Source organism: Phyllostomus discolor, chromosome X (genome assembly GCF_004126475.2).
Source record: "Phyllostomus discolor isolate MPI-MPIP mPhyDis1 chromosome X, mPhyDis1.pri.v3, whole genome shotgun sequence".
NCBI classification, from domain to species: domain Eukaryota; kingdom Metazoa; phylum Chordata; class Mammalia; order Chiroptera; family Phyllostomidae; genus Phyllostomus; species Phyllostomus discolor.
Genome location: NC_050198.1, coordinates 93,437,704 through 93,447,045, shown reverse-complemented (window position 1 = coordinate 93,447,045; position 9,342 = coordinate 93,437,704). Strand labels below are relative to the sequence as shown.

The following is a 9,342-nucleotide window of genomic DNA, read 5'->3' as shown; positions in this document are numbered from 1 at the left end:
AAGCACTTCCTTGGGAGAAGGAAAGGAGAAATTTCAGGACCCCTACTGTATCTACCAATCTTGGGATAACATTCTGAGGCTCTATTTCCCTCTTTTCCCCTATCCTATACATTTCTTAGGAGAATGAACCTTTTTAGAGGGTGTGATGGTTAATTTTGTGTGCCAACTTGGTTGGGCCATGGTGCCTAGATATGTGGTCAAATATTATTCTGGGTGATTCTGTGGGGTGTTTTTGGATAACTTTAACACTTAGATGGGTAAATTTTGAGTAAAGCAGATTGCTCTCCTTACTATGGATGGACCTCATTCATCAGATGAAAGTATGACTAGGACAAAAGACTAACTTCCCACACCAACAGAGAATTCTGACAGCAGAAAACCTTTAGACTTGAACATCAGCTCTTCCCTGGGTTCTCAGCCTGACAGTATTTGGAATTGAACTATAGCTCTGATTCTTCCCTGGGCCTCCAGCCTGCTAACCCACATATATATAATCTTATGTTGATTCTATTTCTATGAAGAATCTTGACTAACACAGAGAATTTCCAGAAACATTTGAATACTCTGAATTGAGAGGTTGAGGTGTTGACTACTTTTTGGACAAACAGTAAAAGAAAAAATACTCTATCCGTCCCTTCAATACAGCTTTGCTTTGCCAAATTGTACATGGACTAAATCTGGCATGGGACTGGCCTTAACTCTGCAAAAGCTACCATTACAAAGATGTAAAACAACTCAGGAAGTAAGAAGTACCCTTGTCTTCTTAGAGTCCAATAATTTTTCTATGATGGTACTAGTCTATTTTGGCAGAAAAAGAACTGGTCTGTTCTTTGTGACTTTGAGGACTCCCACACCTCCTCCAATGGGAAAACAGAGACTGGAAAAATGGTATAGTAACAAACTCATGTTAATTAGGGCCTTTATTTCATTTCTGAAAGTTTATAAGTTTGAATATATGAACACTTTGGCTAGTAGGCAAAGAAACAAGATTGATCTGATTACTGACTCCTTGATAAATTATGCAGAGAATGACCTCTTAAGAAGAATTCAGCCCCTGGCTGGGGGTGGGGGACAGTTGTAGCACAGGAGCCCCAAAACCTGGGAGCTGCTTAAGTGTTCATGATATTCCAAAAACAAAACAAAACAAAACAAAACAAAACAAAACAAAACAAAACCCGATGACTACCAGATATGGACATGCCATTTATTACTCACATTATAGGGGAGTACACCAAGGGTGGCAGGTCAGTGCCAGAGAGACCACACCCCCTGCAGTCTGTCTCGTTATAAGGAGTCCCATACAAAAGAGGCACATGTCCTACACATGACACTAAACTATATTACCTCAGTGTGTACATACAAACAGAAAAGCCCAGGAAACAGTCACAGGATAAGAAAGTGATCCCAAAACAAGATAAGGAGGGAATTATAATCCATTTCCAAAGCAATACACATTCCTTCTGACCAGGGGCCCCCAGGCCAGCCCTCATCATGATTGCTGGGAGAGTCATGTATTGACCCCAGATGGAGTGGGGGGGGGGGAGGGGTTGGATGACAAGTTACATTAAGGTGTAGAATGGAACCACTGTTGTGTATAGGCGATAGAGATGCCTTGTTATAAAGCAAAAAGGTGGCATTGAAGAGAATGTGTGTGATTTTAAAGAGGTCATAATTATAATTTCAGAGATGTTTCTATCAATCAGGGTTCATTAAAAAAGCAGAAAACCCACCCAAATTTTAGATGTAGGAAGGAATTTAATATAGAAAATTAGATGCTTACAAACTACTTGGAGGGAAAGGAGTAATATGTAGGCTAAGTCTCAAGGAATATCACCCAGAAGAATATAGAACTGACCAACAGTGTTGCTACTATCTCTGAGGCTACAACTAGATTCATCCATTCAAAAATACACTTCAGAGGCTGTGATCCAGGAAATCAAAAGTCAAAATAAAAAACCACTGCTGCTGCTGTCTCTGCCATAATTGATTATTGGCATGCAAAGCTGGTGAATGAACACCAAAATGTTATTTTATTTGTGTTTCAAGTCTTCATAACTCACTTGCCAGCCAAAACAGGCAAAATGTGGCTGGAAGATGTTACATTTACCTTCTAAATCTTGAAGAGTTGATGGTAATTGATGGATCCTGTTTTGCCTCCAGAACTATGGATGCAAGGGAGCAAAACAAGTGGAATTTTTGACTTTCTAATTTTTCAAACAAGAGGAGAATTAAGTGAAGATTGTATGGGCCAATCCAGAGTACCCAGCTCAGTGGTACATATAGTAAAGGGAGTATTCAACCAGAAGTTGAGAAACCTAGAATATAGTCTAAGCTCTGTCACTGTCTTAATTTGATTTCGGGAAGATTACTTTCTCTCTTGGGCTTAACAGGGTTTATCTAGTAATTATTGAAGAGAAAGAATTCAAGTAAGGGCGTGGTATGGTCAGCTTTGCATTTTAGAAAAATGTGCTTACTCAAGAGATGACATAGGCCTACTTTAGAAGAGTAATGAGATAAAAATATGACACCTCTGAGAAATATTTAAAGGGTTAAAATATTTTATAATTATAAAAGTTTTGATTCATCAAAAAACTGTAACAGTTATAAATATATATATGTTTAAATATGTAGGTATATATGTATATCTAACAAAAAAGCCTCAATATACATGGAAAAAACTGAGAAAATGGAATAGATAAAAGATAATCCAACAATAATAATTGGTGACTTGAATACCTTCTTTAGTAATGGATAGAAAAAGTACTTTTAGTAAAAGTAGAAAATCAGCAATGATATAGAAAACTGTAACAACATGACCAACCAAATGGATATAATTGATGTATATAGAAAATCCTTCAATGGATGGCAACAAAATAAACATTCTTCTTAAGCACTCATGGAACACTCTCCAAGAAAGACCATATGCTAGGCCATAAAAAAAGCCTAACTAAATGTAAAATGACTAAAATTATACACAATATGTTCTCTAATCACAATGGAATGAAATAAAAAATTAACAACAAAAAGAAATTTGGGAAATTAATGCATATGTGGAAATTAAGCATTACACTCCCAAATAAGCAATTGATCGAAAAGCAGTCACAAGAAAAAATAGAAAATACTTTGAGATAAATAAAAAAGAAAACACAATATTTCAGAATTTATGGGCAACAGCTAAGTTAGTGCTCAGAGGGAAATTAATACCTGTAAACACCTATATTATAAAGGAAGAAAGATCTCAAATCCATAATGTAATTCTCTACCTTAGGAAACTGAAAAAAACAAGAACAAACTAAGCTGAAGGCAAGCAGAAGGGAGGAAGTAATAAAAATTAAAGTAAAAATAAATAAAACATATAATAGAAAAACAATAGAGAAAATCAACAAAACCAAAAGTTGATTCTGTGAAAAGATCAGATAAATTGGAGGTGAAAAAAAAAACCCTTTAGCTGTACTGACCAAAAAAAGAAAAGACCCAAATTCCTAAAATCAGGAAATAGAGTACATTACTACTGACTTTACAGAATTAAAAGGAGTATAAGGGAATACTATGAACAGTTACATAGCAATAAATTAAATAAATTAGATGGAATAGACAAAGTACCAGAGAGACACAAATGGCCAAAACTGTTTCAAGAAGAAACATGAAATCAGAACAGACCTATTACAAGTAAAGAGGCTAAGTAATTTAAACACTTTCTGTAAGAAAAGTCCAGGCAGAGATGGTGTTACTAGTGAAGTCTTCCAAACATTTAAAGGAGAAATAGTATCAATTTTTCACCAACTATTCCAAAACATAGAAGAGGTGGGAAGATCTCCAAAGTCATTCTTTGAAGTCAGGATTACCTTGAAATGACAACCAGACAGAGATAACACAAGGAAAAAAAAAACCCCTATAGATCAATATTCTTTTTCAATATAGATGTAAAAATCCTCAACAAAATGCTAGAAACCAAATCCAGTGGCATATAAAAAGGACTATGCACCTCGATCAAATGGTATTTATCGCAGGAATATAGTGTTAAATGAACATTTAAAAATCAATGAAATATACCATATAAACAGAATAATTTTGACTCCCCCAAATCTTACTTGTTCCTCAGTATCCATGGAGAATTGGTTCCAGGACCCCTATGGTCACAAAAATCTGTGGATGCTCAAATCATCTATGTAAAGTGGCATAGATCAATGCACACAGTTAATCCTCTGCATCTGTAGACTCCTAATTGTGGATTAGAAACAGTATAGAGCCCTAGCTTGTGTGGCTCAGTAGATGGAGTGCCGGCCTGAGAACCAAAGGGTTGCTGGTTTGATTTCCAGTCAGGGCACATGACTGGGTTGTGGGCCAGGTCCCTGGTAGGGGTCGTGTGAGAGGCAACCACATACTGATGTTTCACTCCCTCTCTTTCTTCTTCACTTCCCCTCTCTAAAAATAAATAAATTGTCCTGGCTGATGTAGCTCAGTGGATTGAGTGCTGGCCTGTGAACCAAAGGGTCACCAGTTCGATTCACAGTCAGGGCACATGCCTGAGTTGTGGGCCAGGTCCCCAGTAAGGGGCGCATGAGAAGCAACCATACATTGATGTTTCTCTTCCACTTTTTCTCCTCCCCTTCTTCTCTTTCTAAAAATAAATAAATAAAATATCTTAAAAAGAAAAAAATAAAATGAAAATAAATAAATAAAATCTTTAAGAAATATATTGTTGAAAGAATACTCCTCAAATTGATCTCCACACTATACAGGATCTGGCAGAAGTAACTCCTGCTTGAATGTGGTTGGTAGGGTAATAATACGTAATAATAATTTATAGTTTTAATTTGAACATTTCACCTAAAATGCCATATGGTGTGCTTGAGTGTGATATTGTTATATTGCAGAATTACATGCTTATGATTTTGTAATAAAAGATTTTATAATAAAAAGGCATTATTTGTGCTGGACCCTGTATATCAAAATCTCAGTTGCCTTTGTTGAAGAAATTGACATGCTGATACTAAAATTCATGTGGAAATGCAAGGGCCTCAGAATAGTCACAACATTTTTGGAAAAGAAGAGCAAAGTTGGAGACCTCACTCTTCCTAATTTCAAAAGAAAATATGAAGTTACAATAGTGAAGACTGGAACTGGTATAAGGATAGCCATATAGATCTATGAAATAGAGTTGAGATAAGTATATGAGAAACTAATAAATGAAGAATGACAGTAACTAACTTCAGGAAACAAAAAGCTATTCAGGTAATGAAAAGTGATAAACGTATTCATGGCTTAGACATGAATAGCATTTACATAGCTATAGCTATGTAAATGTTGGATATTGACCTAACCAGTATTAGGAGAAAGGTGAAAGGATGGGTGGGGGGTGCAGTGGAGAACTTAAATTATGAAAATGCTTGAGGTGGACTAAAAGATTTTGTAGGGCTAAATGGTCATTCTGTGTGTTTCAAATTGAGTTACAATTATTTACTGAACTGAGAAATCAATATAATGGGTCACCACCAGCATTTTTTACAACAGGAATAGAGACATCAAAATGCATTGTACACATTAAGGATAACTCTTTTTTCTTAAAGTCATTTACATATATATATATATATATATATATACACATACACATATAGAGGCGGATGTAAAATGTGTCTTCTTGTCTCAATTAAAGCTGCCTGAGCCCTGGCTGGTGTGGCTTAGTGGATTGAGCACTGGCCTGCGAACCAAAAAGGTCGCTGGTTCAATTCCCATTCAGGGCACATGCCTGGGTTGTGAGCCAGGTCCCCAATTGGGGACGTGTGAGAGCAACCTATCTATGTATCTCTTACACATTGATGTTTCTCTTCCTCTCTTCCTCTCTCTCTGTCCCTCTCTATAAAAATAAATAAATAAAATATAATTTTGAAAAGCTGCTTGAAAAAACAATGCTTTATATATTATAGGCATGTATTACTTTAATAAAAATATAAATGTAAAGGAAGATTCAAACATAACAATTAATAAGGTTATTTTAATAAGCATATATCAAAATTTGAACCATAGAGAGAATTTTTGGCATTTGAAATCATTTGTGCAGCATCATTTAATTGTTTAGGAATAAAACTCATTTCATCACTCTGTCAGTGGCAACTACTCATATTCTTTGGCCTTAAACTTTAATTTTTGAAAATGTTTTTCTTTGTGGTTGCATTTATGAAACCAGTTCCATATACCAATCAAGTGATATTGAAAATAAAGACCAACTACTATATGCAATATTCTTATGTCTGTATTTTACCAAATATATTTGTACTGGCTGTCTGAATAAATTTATATACAAATCATATAGTTAACTAATAACTTAAATACAAATATTTATTGTGAATTTTTAAGATTACACAACCCCAAAACATTTCAAAAATTGTAAAGTACAGAGAAGGAAAAAAATCATATTCAATCATATGTCTCAAATAGCTTGTCTTGATTTTTCAGTGTCTAGCTTTCCATACTTATTTATCTATATAAATGAACAACACACCCATAAATCTTTATGAGGTTTATGTAAGATATAAACAATTGGGAAAATAGAAAGGAAATATGTCCAATATGTAACTTATGTTTTTGTAATTTATTTCCCAAGAAATAGTGTGTTCTTTATACTGAATACTTTAATTGTATTGTTTTATAACTTAAATGGTGGTGATTATGTTGGAAACTAAAATTACTGCAATAAAAGGGGGTAACCTATGAGTAAATCTCCCCCCTGTGACATTTTACAGATTTTTTCCTCTAATGTATCTCATATTTTATGGACATTTGTATTTTATTTATTTTTCATAAATAAATTTTATTGATTTGGATATTTTGAGTATGTCGGCTATCTCCCGCTATTGTCTTCCAGTGGTTAGTGTATTTTATTTTTCAAAACAAAAAATAGGTTATTTGTTGTAATTTGTTTCTTTCATTTACTGGATTAGATACATCTCACATATATTTTTCCTATGTCCATAGCACATACATAAAAACTGGTCATCTACTAAGTAGACCACAAAGAAAGCCTAAGTCTTAATTATAATAAATCCTACAGGGCACATTTTCTGAACAGGGAAGGAATCGAGTTCAAAGTTAATGACTCAAGGTTTTATTTTTAAAAAACGGAAAACACCACTTCCACGGTTTGGGTTCAAGGACAGTTAGAAAGTCAGGAAGGAATGGCAGTTGGAATGGCAGTGACGCATGAATGGCGCTATACGTAAACCTAGTGTGACGTCCTGGAGTCTCCTGGAGAAAAACAGCTACTCCTTTCTAAGCTACACCAAGGGGAGCTGCGGCAGGGCCTCCGGGGCAGTGGTGCACTGGCTCACTAGAAGATCTCACTGCAGCCATGAGCAGTAAGGAATACTTCAGCTGTGGACACTCTGGCTACGGGGCCCAGGGATGCCGTAGAGGAGGACAAGCTCGAGGGCGCAGAGCTAGAGGCCGTGGCAGAGGTTCTCAGTGCAGTTCCACCACCCTAACTGACTTCTGTTACCGCTGTGGTGAGTCTGGTCATCATGCTAGGGACTGTGACTTCCTCGAGGACATCTGCTACAACTGTGGGAAAAGTGGTCACATTGCCAAAGACTGTGCCAAGCCTAAGCACGTGAGAGAACTGTGCTGTTACACTTGTGGCAGACCAGGCCATCTTGCTCGTGACTGTGACCATCCAGAAGAGCAAAAGTGCTACACTTGTGGTGAACAGGGTCACATTCAGAAAGACTGCCCACAAATCAAGTGCTACCGGTGTGGCGAAACCGGCCATGTGGCCATCAACTGCACCAAGATAAAGGAGGTCAAGTGCTACTGCTGTGGGGAGTACGGTCATTTAGCCGCGGAATGCCCCACTGAAGCTACCGATTAACTTTTTTCTTTCCGTGCCCCCGCCTTTTGCTCACTGATAATTGTATTATTCTCTCTGAAACATCTTCAATGATGGAAGGTTGATAGAAGTTACTCCTAAGCCAGGTAGCTTTAATTATCATGTTAAAGGAGGAAAGGGCTAGAAAAAATATCGGACTTGTAGATGTCTTATAATCAATGTGTTTCTGTACCACTAGTAAATCCACTTATTAAATAGCCATTTGGAGCCCAAGGTAATTTCTAGGTTCTTTGGAGTATTTTTATTTAAGCTCCAATTAAGACCTAAAGTGTGCCAGCTACTACTGGAGGAGTTAAGGATACATCAGTAAATAAATCAGAGCAAGTTTGAGAACACAGACCTAGAATCCATTAACAAACGAAATATGTACTGTGTCAGATGAAGATAAATTGCTACAGAGAAAAAGAACACCAAGCAAAAGGATAAAGACTGTGTATGTTGGTGGGGGGGTGGGGCACACATGATTCTGTTTTAGCTACACATGGTACCCTGAGGAGGTGACATTCCCTCAGAGATTCATTGCGTAAATAAAGCTGATACTAGAAATGACTATGGCCTGGACAAAGTAACTTTATTATGTATTGATTGCTTTGAATCATTTTACTTCATTACCTTTTAAATCACATTAAAAGACACCTCTATCTGGTCCTGCATAGAGTGTATAGTTTAATGAAAATAAATCAGAAAAGATCTGTATAATGTATTTAAAAGGCTTAAAGAGAGGAATGAGAAAAAAAAACAGCTAAACAAAGAAAACCTTAGCAGCAAATTCTGAGCATAAAGATATTGATGGCAAAGTTTGAACTTATATGGTTTTCAAAATCTAAGAATATCAGTGTAGGGTGGAAATGGGAGGGAGGATGGGAGGGTTGGGTGGGTGGGTTGGGATGGGAGTAAAAGATAGAAAATTGTACTGCAACAGCAATTTAAATAAAATTTTAAAAAGAAGAAAAATAAGAATATAAGCATAAACATTAAGATTAAACATAGATTGGGTCTTCAGTAATTTCAAAAATACACATTTTCACAGATACAACATATTTATATTTAGGAGTTTCTGAAAAATGTGTTTCACAGATATGAAAATGTTCAGTTTTAGATGCTGAAATCTACTTTTAAGAATTGTATCTGAAAGACAACTAAAGTTGTATAAAATATAGAAGGCACTTTAAATTGTAAATAAAACCTGAGTTGGGGGGAGGTAACTATTGTGTCAAGAGAAAAATTTAAATTGCAACGAAAAATGGCTTAGAAAATAACAATGATGACAATCAAACTTTGAGTGTAATAGAATTTATAGCAGAAAAAAATAGTGTAGAGGGTAAAATTTTGGCCCATAAACTCAAATGGTGCAAGAAATGTAACTAAAGTCACATTCTTTTTTTTTTAAAGTCACATTGTTTTATGAACCTTCATAACAGTTGATATGTAACCCTTTGTTCCCACCTGGGAGACTCCTC

General features: G+C 35.8%; 1 protein-coding gene across 1 annotated transcript; it reads left to right on the top strand.

Annotated features, from left to right (window-relative positions):
* The first annotated feature begins 5,729 nt into the window (after nucleotides 1-5,729).
* On the top strand, nucleotides 5,730-8,690 carry ZCCHC13 (zinc finger CCHC-type containing 13). The gene has a single exon (XM_036016663.1). It carries the CDS (start codon nucleotides 7,349-7,351, stop codon nucleotides 7,862-7,864), a length of 516 nt encoding a protein of 171 aa, XP_035872556.1. The 5' UTR covers nucleotides 5,730-7,348; the 3' UTR covers nucleotides 7,865-8,690.
* Nucleotides 8,691-9,342: the final 652 nt, after the last annotated feature.

Excerpts from the sequence above, each read along its gene's own strand:
- ZCCHC13 (XM_036016663.1), top strand. The coding sequence starts at position 7,349 with ATGAGCAGTAAGGAATACTTCAGCTGTGGACACTCTGGCTACGGGGCC.